The 27,731-nt window shown below is 46.5% G+C and overlaps 1 protein-coding gene across 1 annotated transcript; it reads right to left on the reverse strand.

Moving 5' to 3' along the window:
- Window positions 1-106: 106 nt before the first annotated feature.
- LOC138803752 (mitochondrial inner membrane m-AAA protease component AFG3L1-like) lies at window positions 107-27,731 on the reverse strand. Its single transcript, XM_069987806.1, has 17 exons — window positions 27,579-27,731; window positions 26,478-26,565; window positions 23,779-23,847; window positions 21,923-22,017; window positions 19,596-19,745; window positions 18,632-18,700; window positions 17,572-17,696; window positions 14,076-14,346; window positions 12,444-12,581; window positions 12,101-12,254; window positions 10,233-10,340; window positions 9,139-9,264; window positions 6,475-6,585; window positions 4,188-4,303; window positions 3,213-3,413; window positions 2,939-3,133; window positions 107-2,761 (listed from the first exon to the last, which is right to left on the reverse strand). The coding sequence occupies exons 1-17, from the start codon at window positions 27,714-27,716 to the stop codon at window positions 2,543-2,545; spliced, it is 2,373 nt and encodes a 790-aa protein (XP_069843907.1). The 5' UTR covers window positions 27,717-27,731; the 3' UTR covers window positions 107-2,542.

Raw genomic sequence — 27,731 nt, forward strand, 5'->3', positions numbered from 1 at the left:
AACGGGCCCTTCCGGGGTTGAGGGACCCAGGCCAGGACTTCAACGAGACCCCCAAGTAGCTCAACTCATCTGGGTTGGAAGACGCCACAATACAGGTTGAGCCCTAGAGATTTAAATTCTTTAATAAGGTATAGTTTATGAACAGTAAAAGTTGAAAGAACCTGTCCCCATTGGAAATTCAACATTTGAGGCTCTGAGGCAAACACAATAGCTTTGAAAATGTACTGCAAGGTCCTGGTGTCTGGCCTCAGACAGCCACCAAGGGAACCTGAGCATACACAGGCATGCATGACAGCAACTGAGTCCCACTCTCCCTGCTGGTCACTCAGGAAGCCCTGAGGAACAGTTGGTTGCACAAAGAGGTGTCTCCCTAGATGGCTAATACAGCTGATGACTTGTTACCAACTTACAACCTGTGACCCCCACACACCCAAGCCTCACACACTCAGTCCCCGATCTTTACCATACCCCAGGACCACCAAGAACAAGGTATCTTTCAGCCTAATGCATCAAAAGAACTTGGTACTCATAACCAAGAGCCAGCCATCCTTTACTCAAGAGAAAGCTACTAAGCAGGAACCTGTAAGGTACCCATAGGTGCCCTGTAGACCCTCCCTCAAGGATAAAAGGAGGCCTTGGAGCTCAGGTCACACCCTCTCTGTAATTCTAACTGAAGGGGTTTGGGGGCAAAGTGGCATATGAGGGAATGGAATTGAACTTGCCACTACCCAGTAAGGCAGGCCAACCCTAAGAACAGGTGCCAAGTTCTAGTTCTCCCTCACACTCAAGTGATATACCAGAAAGCCTAAAGGTAGGCCCCAGGGATGCCCTTTGAGTCTACCCTTCACCAAAGGGTGGTGACAGATTTCCTTCATAAGAACTGGTCAACTTCTCATCAAAAGGTGACATTAAGAACCTAAGTCTAGGCTGGGTGCCTGTGGCTCACACCTGTAATCCTAGCTACTCAGGAGGCTGAGGTCTGAGGATCATGGTTCAAAGCCAGCCTGGGCAGGAAAGTCTGTGAAACTCTTACCTCCAATAAACCACTGGAAAACTGGAAGTGGTGCTGTAGCTCAAGTGGTAGAGTGCTCACCTTGAGCTGAAGACCACAGGGACAGTGCCCAGGCCCAGAGGTTCAAGCCCCATGACAAAAAAAGAAAAAGAAAAAGAAAAAGAAAAAAAAAAGAAGCTGTCTAGCTGGGGGCTGGTGGCTCCTGCCTGAAATCCCAGCTACTCAGGAGGCTGAGATCCAAGGATCGCAGTTCAAAGCCAGCCTGGGCAGGAAAGTCCGTGAAACTCTTACCTCTAATAAACCACTAGAAAACCACTAGTAATGCTGTGGCTCAAGTGGCAGAGTGCTCGCTTCAAGCTGAAAAGCTAACAGACAGAGCCCGGGCCCAGAATTCAAGCCTACAACCGACCAAAATAAATAAAGAACCTGTCTAAGCCAGGTGCTAGTAACTCATGCCTATAATCCTAGCTGCTCAGGAAACTGAGATCTAAAGAACTGCTAAGAGGCTAACCTGGGCAGAAAAGTTCAGTTTACTACACTGTCTCCAAAGTAACCAGCCAAAAAAGCAGGGCTATAGGCCAAGCTTAAGTTGTAGAGCACCAGTCTAACAAGTGTTACAGTCTTGAGTTCAAATCCTAGTACTACAAAAATAATAGTAATAACAATTTTTTTTAAATCCTAGTCTAAAGCGGTAGAGCACTCGCCTTGAGCTGAAGAGCGCAATGACAGCGCCCAAGCCCAGAGTTCAAGCCCCACAACCGACAAAAAAAAAAAAAAAGCTAAAAAAAAAAAACCTAGTCTACATGTGACAATTAGCTGACAGTTTCTGGTTTTTATTATATTATTGTTGTTTGCTAATACCTGAACTCAGGGTTTGTGCTTGTGCTTGGCTTTTTTGCTCATGGATGACACTCGACTACCATGTAAGCCAATCCTCCAGCTCATTTTGCTGGTTAATTAAAGACAGTCTTATGGACTCTTCAACCCCAGTTGGATTCAAATCACAACGCTCCTGGTATCAGCCTCCAGTGTAGCTACAACTACGTCCATGGGCCACCAATGCCCAGCTCTTCATTCTTCACAAACTTTGCAGGTATCTATGTTCAGCTTAGACTCCTTCTTTCAGCAACTTTTTTTTTTTTTTGGCCAGGCCTGGGCATTGTCCCTGAGCTACTTTTGCTCAAGGCTAGCGCTCTACCACTTGAGCCACAGTGCCACTTGTGGCTTTTTCTGCATATGTGGTACTGAGGAATTGAACCTAGGGTTGCGAGCATGCTAGGCCAGCACTCTACCGCCAGTAAGCCACATTCCCAGCCCCTGCAGCAACTAACTTTAACAAACAGGGCCCAGGATCTCAGGATAGCCCTCTGGCTCCTCAGCCATCTCCTTTCTTTGAGTTCTGAGCAACATTACCTAAAAACACCTGTTGGCAGTTGTCACCTGTTTTAATTTGTTTTCCAGTTATTCTAGCAGCTGCAGTGGAGGGCTTTGGGTAGTAGCAGTCGCAAACACTAGGCTGCCTTGCACAGGCTACACCGGGCTCTCCTGCAGGTGCTGCTCAGTGCCGTCCCCCTCCCGTTCCCGGTTCCAGTCCTTCAGGCCCTCAGGAAGAGATGTGTCTTCCTCAAGACTGCCAGTGCCCTCCACAAACTCCTCATAAGTGGACTTCTCTGCAAAGGGCCGAGGGCCCAGTAACTCCACCATGTCGGCCTTCTCCAGAACTTCTTTCTCCAGGAGCCGCCTGCCCACCTGAAAAACATGGTTCCCCATTAAGACTACTATGAGGGGCCTGCTCGCACTAAAGCCCAGCACAGAGCTGTGCTTAATGGCCCTGCCACAGGCCAGTCCCAAACCTTAGCAGGCCCAGGAAGAGTACGGCTTGGCCACACCTGTCCTATGACTCATGTCTCTGGCTGCGCCACTCACTTTCTCCACTTGCTCCCGGCACTGGGTAAGCAATTCCAGGGTCCGATCATAGGCAGAGCTGATGAGGCGCCGAACCTCCTCATCGATGAGCTGGGCAGTTGCCTCACTGTACGGCTTCTCCACCAGAGCCTCACCTTGTCTGGGAAAGTCAAAGGACACCTGGCCCAGCTTTTCACTCATTCCAAACTGCACAATCTGGAGTTCATGAGAAGGCAGGTGAGCCATACGAGGATATGCCTGTTGGAGGCCATGCACTGGGACAACTGCACCTTACCTGAGCATAGGCACTTTGAGTGACCTTCCTCAGGTCATCCTGAGCCCCTGTGGTGATCCGCCCAAAGAAGAGCTGCTCAGCCACCCTGCCCCCCAGCATCATGCACATGCGGTCCAAGAGCTGCTCTCTTGTGTAGAGGTACTGCTCCCGGGGAAGGTACTGGGCATAGCCAAGTCCCTTGCCCCGGGGGATGATGGACACCTGCAAAACATAAGCTGATATCATCACCAGTCCCAAAAATTTCCCAGGTCTATGTACTCAGACCCACAGTGCCCAGGCCCTGGTCACCTGATGTCAAGGTCAGATCAAAGCTTACAAGTGGGCTGGGAAGGTGGCTCAGTGGTAGAGTGCTTGCTTTGCATGCATGAGGCCCTGGATTCGATTCCTCAGCACCACATAAGCAGAAAAAGCCCATGACCAACCAAAAAAAAAAAAAAAAAAAAGGCTTAGAAGTGAAGAAAGGCCCTGCCTGAAGCCAATACCCTTTGCTCTTAAAGGGATCTTTGACAAATTCCAGATCAACATAATCCTTGAAAAATAAAGGACCATGCCTATAAATATACTGTGCAGAAAAAGCCCATGACCAACCAAAAAAAAAAAAAAAAAAAAAAGGCTTAGAAGTGAAGAAAGGCCCTGCCTGAAGCCAATACCCTTTGCTCTTAAAGGGACCTTTGACAAATTCCAGATCAACATAATCCTTGAAAAGTAAAGGACCATGCCTATGAATATACTGTGCAGAAAAAGCCCATGACCAACCAAAAAAAAAAAAAAAAAAAAGGCTTAGAAGTGAAGAAAGGCCCTGCCTGAAGCCAATACCCTTTGCTCTTAAAGGGATCTTTGACAAATTCCAGATCAACATAATCCTTGAAAAGTAAAGGACCATGCCTATGAATATACTGTGTCTGCGTGGGGTGGCACCTGGACAAGGCTGGGAGTTGGCAAGGCCAACAGACACAATCAGTGTGACCTGCTGACCTTCAGCAGGGGATCTGCATGCTCCAAGAGCCAGCCCACCACTGCGTGGCCGGCCTCATGATAGGCCACAGTTGTCTTCTCACTGGGCTGTAGGACCTGGGTCTTCTTCTCCAAACCTATAAACACATGGAAGAATGTCTAACACCCTTCACAAACGGACAGCTTGTATGTACTGTCACACTCAATTCCCAAGGCCCAGCCAAGAACCCATCTCTTCTGATATATCAGAGGGAAAAAAAGCTTGAGATCCATCAGCTCCAGGATGATCTGTGTTCTGTAGTAAAATCCATCTCCTAGCTCTAGAGCATTTCCCACTCATCTACTCTGCCCATGACCCATCCACACAGCTCCCACACACAAAAATGCTTCAAAGGACCCTTTAAGCCAATCAAACAGCTATGTATGAGTCAGAGAAACCTATCACTTTCTGTGGTGTAACACGAAGCAATCCCCAAAGATGTCCAGAGAGGAACAATCCCCAAATGTCCTAACCACAGATCATAGAAGATAAAGGACAAGAGCAAGCAGCATGTCCTGAACTGTGTCTACCTACCACTGAGTGAATATTCAGGTTCGGTAGAACCCTAGGGTGGCTTTCCTCTTAAGAAGCTCTGGTAACTTGCTCTGGGCAATTGAGTAAGTACTGCATCTATTTCCCTAGAAGTTATACTTCATTCAAAGACTAAGCTCAAAGATTACCTCTCACCTGCCTAAATTTGGAGCTAGGTGAGGCTGGGTCATGACAGCTGCTGCCTGCCACCAACCTAAACTTCATCTCCAGGAACAGCAATAGGAGTAGCCTAAACCATCCAATACAACATCTAACATTTTCTGATGTGGCAGGAGACCCTAATCTGCCACTGACTCCAAGTCCCTCCTATCTGGCCCAACTGAGAGCTAAGCTAAAAGAGGCTGCTGACTAAAACCAGGAGACCAAGCAAGCCAGGCACTGGTAGCACATGCTACTTGGGAGACTGAGATTTGAGGATCATGGTTTGAAGCTAGCTAAGGTTGGAAGCAGAGCTGTGACTCAAAATGGTAGAGTACTAGCCTTGAGCAAAAAAAGCTTAAGACAGGGGCAGGGAAGGTGGCTCAGTGGTAGAGCGCTTGCCTTGAGTAAAAAGAAAACACAGGAACAGCATCTAAGCCCTGAGTTCAAGTGCCAGAAACAGAACACAACCATACAACCACACACACACACACACACACACACACAACCTAGGACTCTCAGGAGATAAAGGCAGGAAGATTCTGAGTTCAAAGACAGGCTGAGCTACATAGTGAGACCTTGTCTCAAAAAAAATAAATAGGGACTAAAAAGGTGTCTCCGTGGTAGAGTGCTTGCCTTACATGCATGAGGCCCTGGGTTCAATTCCTCACCACCACATAAGCAGAAAAAAGCCGGAAGTGGCGCTGTGGCTCAAGTGGTAGAGCGCTAGCCTTGAGCTGAAGAGCTGAGGGGCAGTGCCCAGACCCAGAGTTCAGGCACCATGACTGGCAAAAAAAAAAAAAAAGTTCAAGACAGTGCTCAGACCCTGAGTTCAAGCCCCAGCATAAAACAAAACAAAACAAAGAACTATACAACTTGTGGGTGAGGAAGGGAAAAGTGAAAGAAGGGGTAGAGAAGGGGTGACATTATCCAAAAAGAATTGTACTCATTACCTGATGTATGAAGATGCCTTTGTGCAACACCTTCGTAATAACATCTGTGTGTGTGCGTGCGTGCTTGCGTGTGTGTGTGTGGAAACTCCATCTCAACAAGTAAGTCAGGCATAGTGGCAGGCACCAATCATCCCGATACGCAGGATAAGTTAGTAGGAAGAGGGATTGTGGTACATGGCCAGCCCAGGCAAAAAAAAAAAAGAGAGAGAGAGAGACCCTATCTACAAACTGAATACAAGATGGGCTGGAGGTGAGGCTCAAGGGAGGAAATGCTCACCTACTGCCTTAAGCCCCAGTACCACCAAAACAAAAGGAAACTTCAACCATGTTCATTCTGTTAACAGTGCTACACTAAGAAAGCTCAGGGTCAGTAGAGTCCACACACTCCTGGTCTTTTTTCAACAAATACCACTGGCCCCAGTTCCTCCACCCAAACTGCGCCCCACCCCTCCCGCCCAACCCTCCCTTTGGGAGAATTTCTGTTCTTTACATAGCCACGTGTAACTCTCCTGTTTCCTAAGGCCTTTGAACGGCCTGCATGTAACTCTTAGAAGGCAGCAAAGCCTGCTGGGAGTGCCCATGTTTCCATAGCAAAAGTGAGGCTCAGACATGCCTGCAAGCTTACCTCCAATGACCCTTTCAATGGCTTGCTCAAAGTGCTGCTCCTGGACAGAAGAGCTCAGGTGGCGAGCTGCAATCAGAGCTGCTTCATTGCATACATTAGAAATATCAGCACCTGACCCAGGAAAGGAGAAGCAGCCAAGTTAGTACTCCTAGACATCAGTGTTCTACCAGATCAGTTTGGTGAAGGGGAAATCTTTAATTTAAACTTCAGCAGGGGGGACTGGGAAGGTGGCTCCGTGGTAGAGCGCTTGCCTTGCATGCATGAGGCCCTGGGTTCGATTCCTCAGCACCACATAAGCAGAAAGAAAAAAGCCAGAAGTGGTGCTGTGGCTCAAGTGGTAGAGCGCTAGCCTTGAGCTGAAGAGCTGAGGGACAGCGCCCAGGCCCAGAGTTCAGGCCCCACAACCGGACCCAAAAAAAAATAAAAATAAAAATAAACTTCAGCAGGGAACAGAGACTAGGAACTGCTTCATTAGTCACCATTAATTTTAGCCAGACTTTCTGGTTACACAACTTTACTGAGGAATAATTCACACAGCATTGAAAAACACTGACTTTTTCAAGCTGGAAAAGTGGCTTAGTGGTAAAGTGCTTGCCTAGCAAGTATGAAGCCCTGGGTTCAATTCCTCACCACATACACAAAAAGCTGGAAGTGGCGCTGTGGCTCAAGTGGTAGAGTGCCAGCCTTGAGCAAAAGAAGCTCAGGGATGGCACCCAGGCTCTGAGTTCAAGCCCAGGACTGGCAAAAAAAAAAAAAAAAAGAATACTGATTTTCTTCAACAATGTCAACTCTTGCCACAATCTAGTAAGAAAAGCCCTGAGTTTAAGCCCAGCACATAAACTAAAAAACATGCTGTGAACATGCATGCAGAAATCTGAACATGTTTTCAATTTTCTTGAAAGCACAGGGTGAGGGTGGTACTAAGCAGGGGTTACTCACAGATTCAAGCCATTCAGGAGGTTAAGTTCTGAGGGTCATGTCTGAAGCAAGTCTGTGAGACTCTTTATCTCCAATTAGCCACCAGAGAACAGAAAGAGGAGCTGTGGCTCAAAGTCATAGAGGGGTAGGTTTGAGCAGAAAAGCTCAGGAACAGCTCCCAGGCCCTGCATTCAAGTCCCACAATAGGAAAGGCAAAGGCAAAAGGCAAAGGGCGAAAGGAAAGGAAAAGGGAAGGGAAAAGGGAAGGGAAAGGAAAGGAGGGAGGACAGGCAGGGCAGGGCAGGGGGAGGAGAAGGGGAAGAAAAGAAAGGGTGAGGGGAAAGTACAGGGTAGTACAGTAACCTTGTCTCATAGACTTTCCCTGCCTGGGCTGGCTTTAACCACTATCTTTATTTTTTATTTTTTGGGGTCCAATCGTGAGGCCTGAACTCTGAGCCTGGGCGCTGTACCTCAGCTCTTCAGCTCAAGGCTAGCGCTCTACCACTTGAGCCACAGCACCACTTCCGGCTTTTTTTCTTTTTGCTTATGTGGTGCTGGGGAATCGAACCTAGGGTTTCATGGTTACTATCTTTAGATCTCAGCTTCTTAAGTAGTTAGGATTATATGTAAGCCCCAGTGCCCAGTGATTAAACATTTTTTTTTTTTTGCCAATCCTGGGGCTTGAACCCAGGGCCTGGGCGCTGTCCCTGAGCTTCTTTGACTCAAGGTGGCACTCTACCACTTGAGTCACAGCACCACTTCAGGCTTTTTCTGTGTGATACTGAGGAATTGAACCCAGGGCTTCACGCATGTATGGCAAGCACTCCACCACCAAGCCACATTCCCAGCCCAAATCCAGCATTTCTTTTTCTTTTTTTTTTTTTCTTTTTGTTAGTCATGGGGCTTGAACACTGGGCCTGGGTGCTGTCCCTCAGCTCTTCGGCTCAAAGTAAGCATGCTACCACTTGAGCCACAGCACCACTTCCAGTTTTCTGGTGGTTTATTGAAGATAAGAGTCTCATGGACTTTCCTGCTCGAGCGGGCTTGGAACCATGATCCTCAGATCTTAGCCTTCTGAGTAGCTAGGATTACAGGCGTGACCACCAGTACCCGGCCCTTCTCTTTTTCTTGTATTCAGTCTTTTAAAATTTTCTTATGTTTTCGTATTTCCTTTTTGTGGTTGTTGTTGTTCTAATTGGTTGTAAGGCTCGAACTCAGGGCCTAACTATTGTTCCTGAACCTCACTGTGCTCAAGGCTAGAGCTCTACCACTTTGAGCCACAGCTCTACTTCCAGTTTTTTGAGTGGTTAATTGGAGATAAGAGTCTCATCCCTTCCCCAGATGTTATTTTGGTCTCTGCAGTAAAGGACTAAGTCAGAACAGAATTAAAACAGAAAATCAAATGGGTACAAACAGACTTTAGGGGTTAGAGGTGTGGCTCAAATGGTAGAGTGCCAGCTGAGCAAGTATAAGGCACTGAGATCAAACCCTAGTCCCAAGCAAAAAAAAAAAAAAAGAGAGGCGGGGCGGGGGGGGGGGGGACGGGGGGAACGACAGATAGACAGAAAGAGTGACAGAGGAAAAAAAAACACAAATAGACATTAGCCAAGGCCTCTGAGGCCTCTGAAAGAGCTCGGGAGGTTCAAGGTCCTACAGGGCAGGCTGTATCCAGTACCAAATGGGTAGCCACAGCAATCACATATTAACTGCAGACAGCTGAGTAAGGTATGGAGCACAGCAACTTACCAGTGAAGCCTGGAGTGAGAGCTGCCAGCTTCCTCGCTAGGACATTCTTACTAAGGGTCTCATCCAGCTTGAGTGGACGAAGGTGGACCTTGAAGATAGAGGACCTACCTTTGATGTCAGGGGGACCTAACAAAGAAAAAGGGACACACAGATCTCTCCTCTCTGGGCCTTTGGAACAGGGTGTCATCCTCCAGCCCCACCACTTCAGAAAACTACAAGGATAGCTAGCAGAGCTCCCTGGTATCACCATCTGACCACTACCTGACCAGAGTCAGAGCTCAATGGCAACGCAGCCCAAAGAGTACATGAGCTGGACTCTATAGCTCATTGAAACGTTTCCTGATGACTTAACCGATATTAAGTCCACTCCTAGGGCCATGAGAACCAAGAACAAGCAATACAACACTGTTTTGAACAGCAAGGGCTGTTCACACAGGACCAAGGTGTTCTGATAGGAAAACATCAGGGAAAGAGAAGATGGCTGACCATGTAGGAGAAGGGTAAGGAACAAATTCCAGATTTTTAAACCATCAAGTTTCTGTAAAATTAAATCAAAATAAACCCTGGAGGAAACAAATCTGCTGCTCCATTCCCACATGTATGCACTGCAGCAACGTTGTGACAAGACTCAACTGTAGTACCTGTTATTCGCAGGAGGCGGAGTCCAGTAGCAACATGGGTAGTTTGGGCATCTCTATCTTTTCACAACGTTGTGTTCATTTATTTTATTTTTTGGTCGGTTGTGGGGCTTGAACTCTGGGCTTGGGCGCTGTCCCTCAGCTCTTCAGCTCAAGGTGAGCGCTCTACCGCTTGAGCCACAGTGCCACTTCCGGTTTTCTAGTGGTTTATTGGAGATAAGAGTCTCACGGACTTCCTGCCCGGGCTGGCTTTGAACCGCAATCCTCAGATCTCAGCCTCCTGAGTAGCTAGGATTACAGGCGTGAGCCAATGGTGCCCAGCTACAACGTTGTGCTCATTACTTCAGATGTCCCATCAAAATCTCCCAGAAATACATAATCAATGTTCTTCCCAAACTTTTAATCTCAGAGATGGGGCCCAAACATGAACATCTAAGCACAATGCACTCAACTCACCAATATATATCTGGCGATCAAACCGGCCGGGCCGTGTCAAAGCTGGGTCAAGGATATCAGGGCGGTTGGTGCCAGCCAGCACCACCACATTGGTGGTGGAATTAAACCCTGAATAAAAAAAGAAGCAGGGAAACCCAAGGAAAGCCCAGACAGACACCAGTATCTCCTTGCAGGTCAGGTGCATACCAGCCCTGCCTCCCTGTGCTGACTCCACTTCACAGGTCATGAAGCAGGCATGAGACCCTGCCCGGCTGCTCTGGCCAGGGAGGTTCAACCTACAGAGGCATGATCTCTGGTTCATAGCTCTCACTATTCCCTTCTGTTTAAACAGAAGGAAATCAGACCTGTGGCTGATGCAGAACTCCACAGCCTGGGACTAGAGTAACAGATGAGTCCCAGGGCACAGCCTTTATCCTGATACACAAGTGATTCCTGCTAGCCTTATACCACGTAGTACTTCCTCTGCTCTTGCAGTGTTCAGTGGTTCCAACCACCCACATTCTTGTGGGCTTGCAGAGTCCAGAGAAAATAGCCAGATGGGACAGACAGGGGACTATGCAGAGAACAGGGACACTCATCTAAGGAAATGCACAGAGACAGTGGCTCTCCTTACCACTGTTTACTCTCCAGAAGAGAACACAGTAATAACCTAATTATGTATACTGTAGGGTACTAAAGACAACAGAGGAATTGGAAAATGACTCAAGCTAGTATAGAAGTGTCTCTAACAGCAGGTCTGAGATGTCCCCAGAAAGGCCTATTTCTTTTTTTTCTGTTGGTCATGGGGCCTGAACTCTGGGCCTGGGCACTGACCCTCAGCTCTTTAGCTCAAGGCTAGCACCCTACCAATTGAGCCACAGCACCATTTCTGGCTTTTTCTGCTTATGTGGTGCTGAGGAATCAAACCCAGGGCCACATTCATGCAAGGGAAGCACTCTACTGCTGAGCCACCTTCCCCGCCCAGAAAGGCCTATTTCTGAGTGGCTGCTCTTACTTGAAATCTGGGGAGCTGTGATCCACGTTCCCCACAGAGCCTCCCCTCTAAACAACCTGTCTGTGCACATAACACAACTCACACAGAACACCTGCCTTTCTCCTGGGAATCTGGAATATCAGGCATGCCTTCAGTGATCAGCTCCCAGTGAAAGCACAGGGAAACTGAGTCTGTCATGAGCCTTCTGATCAACATACCCTAACATATATTGTCACAGCTCATTACTGGGATGGATCATTTCAAAAGCTATACCAGGTCTCCCTGTTTGCTGTCCCCTTTGACTAGTTTTATGGAACACAGCTAAGTACAACTGCAAGCTGATCCTATAACTTCTGACAAAATTAAAACCTGGGAAGGTGTAAGGGATCTCAATACAACCCTGAAACCAAAGAGATTAATAAATTCTGTCAAAGGGTCAGTGGTATCATTTCCAGATTTATACACTAGTATAAATACCTTGATACATCCTATGAAGGCACAATTTATCTAGAATTACTCTGAGGTAGTAGGACAAAAACTATGCTCCTTAAGGAGCAGAGTACTGTTCACTCAATCCTGGGTGCACCATCAGGAGCACCGGTTAGCATCGGATTATTCTCCCTCCTCAAAGCAAGGATGATCTCACTCCAGGTAACTTACTTCCTGCTAGAAGGCAGGTGAATGCACCTGCTTTTCACAGTGAGGTGATTAGAAATTCAACACTGTCCATGTTTGCCTAAGAGTAGCCTTCTTTAAGAAGGGAACAACTGGGAGTATTGCAGGAAGAGAAAAAAGCTAGTGAGGAATCACATGACTTTGTGCCAAGGTAATTCTTGCAAAGTTGAACACCTATGGACAAGGCCAGAAGCACAGAGCAACTACAATGTCCACTTACCATCCATCTCCACAAGCATCTGGTTCAGTGTGTTCTCCTGCTCACTCTGGCCTCCCAGGTGCCCTCGGCCTCGCTTCCGTCCAATAGCATCAATCTCATCAATGAACAAGATACAAGGTGCATTTTTTCGAGCCATTGCAAACATGTCACGAACCTGGAAGAGGAATCCATGTACATGCCAATCAACAGGTGGCAGTAACAGCTTACCATCCCTCTGGAAAAGCAGCATCTCTCAAAAGGAGGACTCATCCAGATCCCACACAAAACCTGGAACTACACAAAGTGGCCAGTCCTAGTCAGGAAGTGTGTGGCACATTCTGTAGCCAGCCAGCCATCCACCTACCCTTGCTGGACCGACTCCAACAAACATTTCCAGGAACTCTGACCCATTCACAGTGATGAAGGGCACACTGGCCTCTCCTGCAGCGGCTTTCGCAAGAAGCGTTTTGCCAGTACCAGGCGGGCCAGTAAGCATGGCTCCCTGCAAGAGAAAAGGCACACTTAACACTCAATGGGGACATAAGGCACACGGAGAGTAAGTCCTGATTTCCACTTACATGTGACTAGGAATGTTCACTTCCACAGGTGACTCTTAGGGTAAACTAATAAGAGTCCAATTAAAACTCATCAAAGGTAACTCACCCCTGCAATTATAGCTACTCATGGGGCTGAGAAGTGAAGATCACATTTCAAAGAAAGCTAAGACAGGAAAGTTCATGAGACTCTCCAATTAAACAGCAAAAAGCCAGATGTGGAACTGTGGTACAAGTGATAGAGTGTTAGCAAAACAGCTCAGAGACAGTGCCGAGGTCCTGAGTTCAAGCCCCATGGTAGGCACCAATAAAATAAAATAAAAAAGAATCACATTAAACACATCAGTCTTATAACCTAGGCACTTTTTTAGAGCCTTTCCTGCTTATAAAATTAATATACATTGAATACAGACACTCATTAAAGACATAGCACAGAAAATGAAAGCCCCAGGCTGGGCGCAGGTAGCTCACACCTATAATCCTAGCTTCTCAGGAAGGTGAGATCTAAGGACCTCGGTTCAAAGTCAACCCTGGGCAGGAAGTGCATGAGACTCTTTTTTTTTTTTTTTTTTGGTTCTGGTCGTGGGGCCTGAACTCTGGGCCTGGGCACTGCCCCTCAGCTCTTCAGCTCAAGGCTAGCGCTCTACCACTTGAGCCACAGCGCCACTTCCAGCTTTTTTCTTTTTGCTTATGTGGTGCTGAGGAATCGAACCCAGGGCCTCATGCATGCAAGGCAAGCACTCTACCACTGAGCCACCTTCCCAGCCCCTCCATGAGACTCTTATCTCCAATAAACCACTCAGAAAACCACAAGTGGTGTTGTGGCTCAAGTGGAAGAGCGCTTGCCTGGAGCTGAAGAGTGCAGGGACAGCGCCCAAGCCCAGAGTTCAAGCTCCATGACCGACAAAAAAAAAAAAAAAAAAAAAAAAAAAAAAAAATATATATATATATATATATATATATATATATATATATACACACACTTCTGAGGAGCATGTATTTTTATGTCTACAATTTTATACTTAATTTTAAAGAATTTGAAGAATTTAGTCTCAAGTTCCACACATAAGATGAATCTCACTTTTCTCTACAGATGCAATTTCCATATTCCACTGTGGTTAATAAATTATTAAAATGCTAGTACCAGTGGCTCATGCCTATAATCCTAACTACTGTCATTTGAGAATCAAAGTTTACAGCCAGCCAGAACAGACAAATCTGTGAGATTCTTATGTTCAATTAACCAGCAAAAAGCTAGAACTGTGAGATTCTCATGTCCAATTAGCCAGTGAAAAGCTCAAGTGGTATAAAGCAATCAGGGAATAAAAAAGCTGAGTGAGAGCAAGAGATCCTGAGTTTAGACCCTAGTATGCGCTGCAAAACAAATTAAAACACAGTCAGGACAAAAAATTAAGTATGTCAAGAATTTCTAAAGTCAGTACCTTTGGAATTCTGGCCCCCAAGTCCTGATACTGCTTAGGGTTCTTTAAGAAATTCACAAACTCCATAACCTCCAACTTGGCCTCTTCGCAGCCAGCGACATCTGCAAATCGCACATTCACGCTGTTCTTTAAGATCTTGGCTGTTGTCTCACCAACACTGAAGAGGCCCACTCCTCGCCCACCACGCCCAGCCCGCATCGGGCCCCTCCTCACAGCATACAGGAGGATGCCAACCAGTAGTAGGCTGGGTACCAGGCTTCGCAGGAAAGACCTGTAACATCACAGAAAACCACTCATCAAGTTATTTCTGAAGAGAGGCAAGAAGTACCACCATCAGCTAGGAAAAGAAAAATGCTTCAGAAAGCTCACCACACAGAAGGGAGAACTTCCTTTCCAAAATGTGTCCAAGTCTACCCATAGTCAGTTCTCTCAGTCCTGCAGTGACTCTGTCCCAGCCCACCCTGCAGGAGGCTTGGCAGGTCAAGAGGAGGCTAATATCCAAGCCTATGACCAGGTAGCCCTGACCCAGACTTTGTCACACCTACTCCTTCCCTTGTGAGCCCTCCAAACCCAGCACAGCCTCCTCATACTGAGGAGAGCAGCACCCATCTTTTCACAGCACATCTTCTATTTCAGCTGAATCTCGTCCTATTTTATCTTTTACTCCACACATGAAAATTGATTTGATTCCCAATCTTATAGGCAAATCGGCAAAAGAGGGAGTTCCCATGGCACTGTGGAGCTGAGGTGACCCAGGTGACTCTCATCACTTCCAGTCCCTAGGCCAAACCTTCAATTCCCCTCACACAACTAGTATTCTTGGAAATTCAGTAACCCAAAGTAAATAACAACCTAGAGACATTCAGGGCTCCTGTAGGAGGCTCTAAGTATTTCAGGCCTTACCACTAGAACTCTGCAAATTTTCCCCCAGAACTGCTGTGGTTGGAAGATTCCCCTCAAAAACTCATACTAAGCCGGGCACTGGTGGCTCATGCCTGTAATCCTAGCTACTCAGGAGGCTGAGATCTGAGGATCACGGTTCAAAGCCAGCCCAGGCAGGAAAGTAAGTGAAACTCTTATCTCCAATAAACCACCAGAAAACCGGGAGTGGCAGAGCACTAGCCTTGAGCTGAAGTTAAGTGACAGTGCTCAGGCCCAGAGTTCAAGCCCCACGACTGACCAAAAAAAAAAACCTCATACTGAATTAACTGCTACTGTAATAGTACAAATAGGGCTTTTAGAGGTGACTAGACTATGAAGGCTCAATGCTCATAAACAGACTGAGGTCAGCTTAGTTCTCAGGAAGTCATTTACAAAAGGGAGAGTTCAGTCTTGCCCCTACTTTCCTTCTCTCTCTTCTCTCCCCAGCCATGTGACTTACATCTTTTTTTTTTTTTTTTTTTTTTGGGTCAGTCATGGGGCTTGAACTCTGGGCTTGGGCACTATCCCTGAGCTCTTCAGCTCAAGGTGAGCGCTCTACCACTTGAGCCACAGCACCACTTCCGGTTTTCTAGTGGTTTATTGGAGATAAGAGTCTCATGGACTTTCCTGCCCAGGCTGGCTTTGAACCGCAATCCTCAGATCTCAGCCTCCTGAGTAGCTAGGATTACAGGCGTGAGCCACCGGCACCAGGATGTGACTTACATCTTTACATCATGTTATGAGGCAGCAAGAAGGTCCTGACCAGATGTAGCCCTTCAATCTTGGAGCTCCCAGACTGTGAGAAATCAATTTCCTTTCTTTATAAATTACCCAGTTTATGGTATTGTTACACTAGAAAAATGTACTAAGAGACTCTCACCCCCACTACAATCTCCACCCTACTTTTAAATATTGGTCTAGAAACTGAAAAAATTAAGACATCAGGATCCCCATTTTCTTTTTCTTTCTTTTTTGCCAGTCATGGTGCCTGAACTCTGGGCCTGGGTGCTGTCCCTCAGCTCTTCACCTCAAGGCGAGCGCTCTACCACCTGAGCCACAGTGCTACTTCTGGCTTTTTCTGTTTATGTGGCATTAAGGAATCAAACCCAGGGCTTCATGCATGCTGGGCAAACACTCTACCACTGAGCCACATTCCCAGCCAGGATCCCCATTCTTTACACCCATCCTGGCTAAAGCTGGTATTCAGCCTGTACCCTCCTGATTCAGGGTCAAGAAGGCAGAGCAATGGTATCTCATACAGTAAATACAAAAGCAGTCTCCAAGCTTAACCAAGTTGACTTCAATACTGTCTGGAGCCTATGATATTCATTGATTGAGTAGTTAATCTGGTATTTCCTCTGAAACCCATAATATACAATTTTTATCAGGAGCGTACTGTGAAGCACAAATTCAGAGAATTAATGTGAGCATTGTGGAAAGTGTGCCTGACAAGTATTATGTATGTATGCAGAGGAGGAGGAGAGTCCCAGTAATGTGCCTGCGCCCCACTTTTTGACACGTTGAGTCAGTAGGTCTGCAGGAATTGGGAGTGGAATACATCCAAAAAGAACTAACATAGTGACATAGGCCTTTCTAAAATGCTTCGGGAAACCATGCTATCAGGATTTTATCAATAATTAACATCTCTTTGATTTCTTTTCCCATGTATCAACTGGGGGGAGGAGGTATGTACACACTCGGACTCCAGTCCTGGGGATTGAACACAGTGCCGAGGTGCTGCCCCTGAGCTTTGTGCTCAAGGCTAAGACTTTAGCCACAGCTCAACCTCTAGCTTTTTGCTGCTTAATAAGCAAAAAGGTGTGAGCCACTGGCACGTAGCCCATCTAACAGTGTTTTAAGGTTGCTCAGCAAACAATTTCCCTGCTCTAATTGTCTTCTCAACAAACAGATGCAAACCATGGCCATAACAAATACCTATGGTCCAAGCTACCGGGAGGCTGAGACAGGAGGGTCACTTAAACCTGGAGACTGAATAACAGCCTGAGAAACATAATGAGACTCCATCTCAAAAACAAAAGGAAAACTGGGTGCTAGTAGCTCATGCCTGTAACCCAAGCTACTCAGGAGACTGAGATCTACAGTTTGAAGCCACCCCAGGCTAGGAAAGTCCACGTGATTCTTATCTCTAATTAAATGTCAGAAAAACGGAAATGGTGCAGTGACTCAAAGTAGTAGAGTGCTAGACTTGGGCAAAAAAGCTCAGGGACAGCACCTAGGCTCTGAGTTCACGCCCCGAGACCAACAAAAGAAAAAAAAGAAAAAAGGAACTGCCTGGCTCTCAGGAGGCTGAGATCTGAGATCATAATTCAAAGCCAGCGTAGGCAGGAAAATCAGTGCGAGTCTTCATTAAAAAAAAAGTGAAAAGAAAGAGGTAACATTGTCTAAAAAAAGGAAATGTACTCATTACCTGACTTATGAAATTGTAGCCCCTCTGTACAACACCTTAATCATGATAATAAAAAAAAAAAATTAAGCCAGAAGTAGAACTATGGCTTATGACTGGCATAACACTGAATCTTGTTTAATGCTCAGCATCAGAGGTTCGAACACTCACCCATCACTTTCAGTAGTATAGACCACTGTGACCTGATTGGTGGGCTCAATTCCCAGCTCCCACTGAGCAGACTCCAGGTTACGTTCAAAGGTGTCAACACTGCCGATGTTAAACCATACGAACTTCTGCAGAGACCAAAGTAAGTTTAAGCCACACCACTGTCTCCCATGGAGAATCACCCTTACATGCACCCCAGTCCACAGCCTGAGTTCTTGTTTACTGACTCCTCTTCCAGCAAAGCCTCTTTCCTTGAGATAGCAGGCTAACTACGCAAATGGCAGAGGCTCCTTTGGTCCTGGCCTTACTTAAACTGCATGTTCTCAGTTCTAGCGGCAACTGCCAATGTTTTCCATTTCCTTCTTTTGTCTCTTCAATGTTCTCTCCTTCAAATCTTGGCAAGTAGTTCTCATACGTTACTTGACAATGACAGTTTAGTCTTTAAAGGGCTCCTGCTCTACTAATCATACAGTAGTATTTTTTTTTTTTTTTTTGGGTCAGTCATGGTGCTTGAACTCAGGGCCTGGGTACTGTCCCTGAGTACTTCAGCTCAAAGCAAGCACTCTACTGCTTAAGCCACAGAGCCACTTCTGGTTTTCTAGTGGTTTATTGGAGATAAGAGTCTCACGGACTTTCCTGCTTGGGTTGGCTTTGAATTGTGATCTTTAGATCTCAGCCTCCTGAGTAGCTAGGATTACAGGCATGAGCCACCGGGGTCCAGCTTTACAGTAGTATTAATACAGGTCAACCAGATAAATTATCACATTAACAGGGACTGTTGGGCCGGGCACCAGTAGCTCACACCTGTAATCCTAGCTACTCAGGAGGATGAGATCTGAGGATCACGGTTCAAAGCCAGTCCGGGCAGGAGTCTGTGAGACTCTTATCTCCAATAAACCACTAGAAAACCAGAAGTGGCGCTGTGGCTCAAGTGGTAGAGTGCTAGCCTTGAGGTGAAGAGCTGAGGGACAGCGCCCAGGCCCAGAGTTCAAGCCCACAACAGGACCAAAAAAACAAAAAAAAAACTGTATCTGGAACACTTGGCCTTAAACCCACCCCTCACCTCAGAGGTTGTCCCAGGAGCAGGAATAACACGCACAAATTGCTTGTTCACAACTTCTAGCCGGTCCACCTAGTAAAAATAGAGAAGTGATCTGAACAACTAAGGAAGTAAGCAGGACACTCAAGTAAACCAGTGCAGCCATAAGCTTACCTGCATACCCTGTGCAGCCCAGTCCAACTTTTGTTCTCTTACTATCTTGGACATTTTAGCCTGGGATATGAAGTTATTTCCATTATAAATAAATAAGAACTGATCTGGGTGCCAGTGGCTCACACCTGTAATCCTAACTACTCGGGAGGCTGAGATCTAAAGATCGAGTTTCAAAGCCAGCCCGGCAGGAAAGTCCATGAGACTCTTATCTCCAATAAACCACTAGAAAACCAGAAGTGGGGCTGTGGTTCAAGTGACAGAGTGCTCGCTTTGAGTTGAAGTGGGCAAGGACAGCACCCAGGCCCAGAGTTCAAGCCCTATGACTAACAAAAACAAAAAAGCAAAAACAAGAAAACAAAAAAAAAAACAACCAAAGTAAGAAAAGTTTCTAAAACTTGGTACATCTGGTAGCACCATTTTAAACTAGCTTAGAAACCTAACAGACTCCAGCTCCAATTACCAAGCAAATACCAAGTGGCAGAGCACCAGCTGTGAGCAACAAGTACAAGAGCCTGAGTTCAAGCCTTAATAGGGAGAGAGGAGGGAGTAACCACAAAAAGAAAAAAAAGGGAAAAAAGGGAAGAAAGTTAGCCATGACGTGAAAGTAGCTTGCAACCAGCACCGTTCTGCTGGGGTAACTCATAGAAAAGTAAACTGTGTAGGCCATATCCTACAGTGGTCTGCTCAGGACATCAAGTGTAGAATGGACTGACTCTCAGCCAAGAGCTCATAGCCTCTCTAGGGCATATTCAGCCTCCTTCAAGAGCATAGTGACACAATACCCTCTTTGCTGATAGATTGTAAGCCCCCTCACCAGACCTCTGGACAGGTAATATTGTACAAAGTGTTTCCAGGTGATCTCTTTTCCGTGCTCTTGAAAGTAGAAGTAGAAAAGTCCCGCAGCAACACCTGCCCCCAAAAGGGCCAGATTTCGGAAATCTTTGTCATCCCAGGGTAATTCTCCCTGTGGAAGAAAAGGTAAACTTTTTCTAGTTAAATGATACAGTTTCTTTTCTTTCTTTTCCCTTCAGTGTTGGAAACTGAACACAGTGCCTTGAATTTCCTAGATAACCACACTGCACTGAGTCATACTCTGAAACCTAGGATGTTTTCTTAATGAAAATAGTTATTTATGCCAGGTAGTCATAGCTCATACCTATAACCCTAGCTATTCAAGAAGCCAAGGGCTGGGAAGGTAGCTCAATAGGAGAGTGCTTGCCTTGCATGCATGAGGCCCTGGGTTCCATTCCTCAGCACATCAGCAGAAAAAGCCATAAGTGGCACTGTGGCTCAAGTGGGAGAGTGCTTGCTTTGAGCTGAAGAGCTGAGGAACATCGCCCAAGCCCAGAGTTCAGGCCCCACGACCACCACCACCACCAACAAAAAGAAGTTGAGATCTGAAGACCATGGTTAGAAGCTAGTCCCACCAGGAAAGTCCTTGAGACTCTTATCTCCAATTAACTACCAAAAAGCTGGAAATGGAGCTATGGCTCAAGTGGTAGAATGTGAGCCTTGAGCAAAAAAGCACAGGGACAGTACCCAGGCCTTGAGTTTAAATTCCAGTACCAGCACGAAAAAGATTAAAAAAGAAAAAAGAAGCCAGGTGTTGGTGGCTCACAACTGTCATCCTAGTTACTTGGGAGGGTGAGATCTGAGAATCATGGTTCAAAGCCAGCCTGGGCAGGAAAGTCCATGACTCTTATCTCCAATAAACCACTAGAAAATGGAAGTGGCGCTGTGGCTCAAGTGGTAGAGTGCTAGCCTTGAGCTGAAGAGCACAGGGATAGGGACAGCACCAGGCCCAGAGTTCAAGTCCCATGACCAACTTAAAAAAAAAAAAAACTTTCTCTTTTCATATAGTATCAGAGAAGTCTCCAAACCATCCTTTCTTGAAAGACAAAAGTAGAGTGAAGCCAAATAATTCATCTCAGGAGGCAAAAACATTTATATGATGTACAAGCATATACGAAACCTACACCTCAGTATATACCCCAGGAGAAGCAGAAAACTCGTAAAGAGTCTGTCCCTGGTATTGCCAAATTAGGCTTCTCTTAACTGGGTCTCTGACAATTCAGACAGAAATCTCCATGCATTTTAATCAATTAATGTCTTAGTATCTTTGAACTAATCCACTAGCTCAGCCCTAAATAGGCAGAGACTGAATAGCTTGAATGTTACCTGTCCCTCCAAAACTCATATTGCTACTTTACTACAGTAATGGCATTAAGGGTCCCCATTGAAGCCAGGAACTGGTGGCTCACACCTATAATCCCAGCTACTCAAAAGACTGAGATCTGAGGACTGTGGCTTAGAGCCAGCACAGGAAGAAAAGACTTTGAAACTCTTATTTCCAATTTATCCACCAAAATGCTGGAAGCAGGGATAGAGCACCAGCCTTGAACAAAAAAGACAATAGCTCGAGGTCCTCTGTTCAAGCCCCAGTACCAGCAAACACATACAAAGAAAGAAGGGAATCCTTGGACACCTTGATTGTTATGAGGGCTCCATCTACATGACAGAATAGTCTGTCTTTCCACCATGTGAAGACACAATATTGGCCTCTCTGGAGGAAGCAGCAGGCCAAGTCCTTTTCAGACACTATGCCTGCTGACACCTTGACTGTCCACTTTCCAGCATAATTGTATGCTATTTTTTTGTGTGCATGTATGCCAGTGTTGGGGCTTAGACTTAGGGCCTCATGCTTCACTCAGTTTCTTTGTTCATGGCTGGTACTCTAATACTTGAGCCATGCCTCCAGTTCCCACTTCTTGCTGGCCCCACCTTTTTACTGGTTAATTACATATAACTGCCTTTCAGAGTTGTCTGCCTGGACTGGCTCCTCAGATCTCAACATCTAAAATAGCTAAGACTACAGGCTTGAGCCACTGGTGCCTCATATGCTGGTTCTTTTTAATTAATATTTATTAATTGTTCAAAGGGGTCCCACAATGGGTTTCACTGCATAAACGTACAGAAGATTTGATCATTTTACCCTCATGCTGTTTATTTCTATTTATGTATTTTGTTATAGCAACAGGAACAGATTAAAATGTAAATAAAACAGAGCCTCAGCTCTGCAGCAAGTGCATATTCTGGAGAGGTGACAGGATATCTGGTTCTGATCCTTAGATGCACACAAACCTTCTGTATCCGTTTCCACCAGGTAAAGTCATCCTGCTTACTTCCTCTCTTGCTTCCATCTGTTCCAGGGTCAGCATTCTTTGATTCACCAGTTTCTAAGAAAAAATAAAGTCTTACTTCACAAAGCAGTTCTATATAATTTTACAGAGAACAAGAATTTCAAGAACAGAAACACATTTTCCAACATAAAAATGTAATTAGTATGTAACCTTTTGGAAATAAAGAGGTGAAAAGAGGCTAGGACATATCTGAGAAGTATCTCCAGACACACCTAAAATCTCTCAAATTTCATCTTGTTGGCTTTGGACTTAAGCTTTAATCTCCTCCCCCACCTCCTCTCTTTTTGTTAAGGATACCATAGCTGTAATAAAGGAAAAGAAAAAATAAAAAATGAGGCAGAGGGCTGGGAAGGTGGCTCAGTGGTAGAGCGCTTGCCTTGCATGCTCGAGGCCCTGGGTTCGATTCCTCAGCACCACGTAAGCAAAAAGACAAAAATCCGGAAGTGGCGCTGTGGCTCAAGTGGTAGAGCACTAGCCTTGAGCTGAAGAGCTGAGGGACAGCGCCCAGGCCCAGAGTTCAGGCCCCATGACCGGACCAAAAAAAAAATGAGGCAGAATGCCTTCACAAGAGAACCATGTATGTCTACCTGCTCTAAGAGTTTAATTCTTCTAAAACAAATTAAATACATAAATAAAACCTATCCAGAGGGCTGGGAATGTGGCTTAATGGTAGAGTGCTTGCCTAGCATGCATGAAGCCCTGGGTTCAATTCCTCAGTACCACATACACAGAAAAGGCTGGAAGTGGCACTGTGGCTCAAGTAGTAGAGCTCAGGGGCAATGCCCAGGCTGAGTTCAAGCCCCAGGACTGGCAAAAAAAAAAAAAAAAGTCCTATCCAGACATCTAATTGTAACCAGTGCATTATATTAGAAAGCCTGTTGGCACGTAGTTATAATCTTAGCTACACAGGAGGCTGAGACTCAAAGCATTACAGTTCAAAGACAGCCCAGAATGAAAAGTCCATGGGAATCTTATCTCCAATTAACCTGAAAACTGGAAGTGGTGCTATGGCTCCAAGTGGGACAGCACTAGCCTTGAGCAAAAAGCTAAGGGACAGTGTCCAGACCCTAAGTTCAAGCCCCATGACAAATTTTAAGAAATTTTCCACATGTAACTGTAACCCCTCTGCACAGTACTTTCACAATAAAAGATTAAATTAATTAAAAAAGAAATTTTCCATCCATAGGAAGGTATATTACCATATCTCCCACTATGCTTTTATGTATTTCTTCCTATTTTATGTTGATAAATTTCAGGAGAGAAACACATCTTTTAAATACTGACTTTACCAATTCCAAAACCAAGTACACATAACTAAACCATTAAGCAACTTAAAAGATGATTCACTAAGGCTTAGATTCAAACAAGCAAAGAAAATACTGAAAAAGGAAGATAAAGACAGAGAAAAGCATGACTTGGAACAAGCAGCAGCACTCATATACAATGAGGTCAACCTCACACACCCAGGCATACCTATCTGTCACTTCACAAGGAACACAGAATGCTTTCAAATTACTCAAACATGTAACTTCAGTTTTACCTTTCTCTTTTTTTGGGGGGGGGTCAGTCGTGGGGCTTGAACTCTGGGCCTGAGCGCTATCCCTCAGCTCTTCAGCTCAAGGCTAGTGCTCTACCACTTGAGCTACAGCACCACTTCCGGTTTTCTGGTGGTTTATTGGAGATAAGAGTTTCACGGATTTTCCTGCCCCGTCTGGCATTGAACTGCGATCCTCAGCTCTCAGCCTCCTGAGTAGCTAGGATTACAGGCATGAGCCACCAGTGCCCAGCCAGTTTTACCTTTCTTTGGAGCTGTTGAATTTTCTGAATCCGTTTTTCTTCCACGCCTCTTAAAAAATTTCTCAAACCCTTAAGGGAAAAAAAAAAAAAAGGATAAAATTAAGTGCTTTAAGAAAAAAAATATATGCACAAAACAAAAGCAGGATCAAATGAAGACCACTTTCTTCCTGTCTTGTGTGTGTGCGCATGAGCATGTGTGCACATGCACTCACACACACGTGTGCTTGCACACATGTGACAATCCTGGGGATTAAACTCAGGGACTGGAGCCCAGCCCTCGTGGCTCACGCCTGTAATCCTAACTTGGAAGGCTGAGATCTGAGGATCATGGGTCAAAACCAGCCCGGGCAGGAAAGTCCATGAGACTCTTTTTTTTTGGTCAGTCATGGGGCTTGAACTCTGGGCTTGGGCGCTGTCCCTGCACTCTTCAGCTCAAGATAAGTGCTCTACCGCTTGAGCCACAGCGCCACTTCTGGTTTTCTAGTGGTTTATTGGAGACAAAAGTCTCACGGACTTTCCTGCCCAGGCTGGCTTTGAACCAAGACCCTCAGATCTCAGCCTCCTGAATAGGTAGGATTACAGGCATGAGCCACCAGCGCCCAGCCCATGAGACTCTTACCTACAATAAACCACTAGAAAACCAGAAGTGGTACTGTGGCACTCATCTTGAGCTGAGGGACAGCGCCCAAGCCCAGCATTCAAGCCCCATGACTGACAAACAAAATAAACTCAGGGACTGGGCACTATTCCTGAGCTTTTCTGAGAAGGGTAGTGCTGTATCACTTGAACCAGAGCTCCACCTTTGGCTTTTTGCTCGTCAACTGAATTAAAAGATTCACTGACTTTCCTGCACAGGCTGACATCAAAGACAGTCTTCAGATCTCAGCCTCCTGAGTAGCTAGGATTATGGGTATGAGCCACCAGCACTCAGCAACTTCCTGTAGCTATTTCTACCTGACACAATTAATATGCAACCCCAAGTCCTAACAAAGGCATAAAAGCTGAGAATACCTTTTCTGTAAAGATACAGGGCTCTCAAGGGGCTTCTGAGAGTGCTAACCCTGCACACAAGGGACCAAGCTGTGGCCTGTTTCAAATATGAAACTTGACTGGTTCTTAAAAATCACCTCTACAAAGTCAGGTGCCCATGGCTCATACCTGTAACCCTAAACAAGGAGGCTAAAATCTGTTGGACAATGCTCACAGCAAGCATGGGCAAGAAAGTTTGTGAAACTCTTATCTCCAATAAAGTACCCCCCCCCAAAAAAAAACCCTTAAGTGGAGCTGTAGCTCAAGTGAAAGCACTAGCTTTGAGCCAAAAAGGTCAGGGACAGTGGCCAGGCCTTGAGTTCAAGCCCCAGGAGGACCAGCACACACACGCATACGCGCACGCGCGCGCGCGCACACGCACACACACACGCACGCACACGCACGCACGCACGCACGCACACACACACACACCAGCTATATAGTAAAGATTCATTAAGCAATTTCCTTCTGAGCTTCTTTTTTGCCAGTATTACTAAGTATTACTAAGACATCCAAAGGGCAAAGGTAAAGATGCTACTCAGGAAGCTGAGATCTGAGGATTATGGTTCAAAACCAGCCCGGGAAGAAAAGTCCCTGTGAGACTCTTATGTCCAACTAACCACTCAAAAACCAAAAGTGGCATTGTGGTTCAAGTGGTAGAGCGCTAGGCTTGAGCAAAACAGGCTCAGGGACAGTCCCCATATCCTCCCCCGACACACACACACACACACACACACACACACACACACACACACACACACGGTAAAGGTATAAAGAGTCCCCATATCCTCCCCCGACACACACACACACACACACACACACACACACACACACACACACACACACACACACACACACACACACACGGTAAAGGTATAAAGTCCCCATATCCTCCCCCGACACACACACACACACACACACACACACACGGTAAAGGTATAAAGAGTCCCCATATCCTCCCCCGACACACACACACACACACACACACACACACACACACACACACACACACACACACACACACACACACACACACACGGTAAAGGTATAAAGAGACTGCTCCCACTGTTGGAGACACTCTGAGAAAGCTGCTAGTTCCTCTAAACCTCATACTGCTACTGATGGTAAATGGTAAAAGAAAGAAGATAAGTAATTTGCAGGAAAACAGATGGGACTTAGAACAGATCCTGTTAAGTGAAGTAAGCCAAGCTCAAAGACAAACAGCACATGTTTTCTCTCTTATGTGGAAGCTGGATCTAAAATACAACTATGCACCATAACATCTATAGGGTTCAATGCACTTACACAAAAATAAACTTACTTAAGGAAGTAATCCAAATGCATAATTCCTTTGAACAACTAATGTACTGTTTATTGAAATGAGTACCGGGAAACAGAAATGTGTTTTGGGGGAATGCACAGGGATGAGAAGAAGGGTGAGCAAATGTAGTCTTTATATTCAATGTGCATTATGTAAAAAAATGAACTGAATAATGAGAATAGGGATGAGAATGGGGAAATGAGGAAAAATAAAGGGTAACATCAACCAGGAAACATACTTCTAATCTGACTTATGGAACTGCAACTCTTTTGTACAACTATTTAATAAAGAAAAGAGAGAAAAAAAGAGAAGGAAGGAAGAAGGGAGGGAGGGAGGAATAGACAAGTACCTCTGGGTGGTTTTGAAAAGAACCACTGGGACAATGAAGTCAGTCTTCCCTGTAGAGGCAAATACTGAAAGTGGATATCCCGAAGACACTGAAACAGAAGAGAGAAATTATCTGATGAAAAGCATCTACAATACAAGGCATCTTCTTTTCTTTTCTTTTTTTTTGTTCCAGTTGTGGGCCTGAACTCTGGGCCTGGGCGCTGTCCCTCAGCTCTTCAGCCTAAGGCTAGCGCTCTACCACTTGAGCCACAGCACCACATCCAGCTTTTTTTTTCTGCATATGTGGTGCTGAGGAATCGAACCCAGGGCCTCATGCACGCAAGGCAAGCACTCTACCACTGAGCCACCTTCCCAGCCGCAAAAAAAGGTATCTTCTTAATGTGGCCAAAACATTCTCGAAGGTGAGGCTGGGAAGGTGGCTCAGTGGTAGAGCACTTGCCTTGCGTGCTGGAAGTGGCACTGTGGCTCAAGTGGTAGAGCGCTAGCCTCGACAAAAGAGCTCAGGGGCAGCGCCCGGGCCTGAGTTCAAGGCCCACACCCCACCCAAAAAGATTGTTTTTTCGCTGTGACAGGACAGAAGGCATTGGCACAGACCTATCACGATAAAGGGCTGCAACGACCTTGGGTTTCCGTGCAGGTACTGCGGTTTAAACTCGGGCCTCCGGTCCCGACATCACTCAGGAATGGCACTCGCGCCGAAGGCCCCCGTCCAGCTTTTCTGGTGGTGAGCCGGGTATGGGACCCTCAGCTGTGTCTGCCAGGGCGGGCTTCGAACCTCAACCGCAGACACACTGCGTCCCAGTGCCTGACGGCGGGAGTCCAGGGAAGACCGCTGGGAGGCGGCCCCGGCGGGCGCCCGGGGACAAGGCACGCGCCAGGACCAGAGCGCGGGCAGGGCGGTGGGTTCGGGGGCCCGGGCACCGGCGGCGCGAGGCGGCGCGAGGCGGCGCGCCCCGACGCGGCTCAGCGGCCTCCGCCCACCAAGGCTGAGACCCGGAAGTGGCCGCCCCACCGCGCCGGCGCAGACGGACGGCGTCACCGCGGCAGCGAGCGCGGCCCCCGCCCCGCCGCTCAGACACACGGCCCCGCGACTCCCGCTCACCTGCCGGGCGGTGCCTTGCGCCCTTGTGCGGGTCTCGGCCGTCCCACTGCTTCCGGCGCTGCCGCCGCATCGCCACAGCACGGCGAGCGGTCTAGCCACTGCCCGACTGCCGGCGGCCGCCACCAGGCGGTGCGACATCCCCCACGCCCAACC

This window comes from Dipodomys merriami, unplaced genomic scaffold, assembly GCF_024711535.1.
Source record: "Dipodomys merriami isolate MVZ:Mamm:240054 unplaced genomic scaffold, mDipMer1.0.p SCAF_348, whole genome shotgun sequence".
Taxonomy (NCBI): domain Eukaryota; kingdom Metazoa; phylum Chordata; class Mammalia; order Rodentia; family Heteromyidae; genus Dipodomys; species Dipodomys merriami.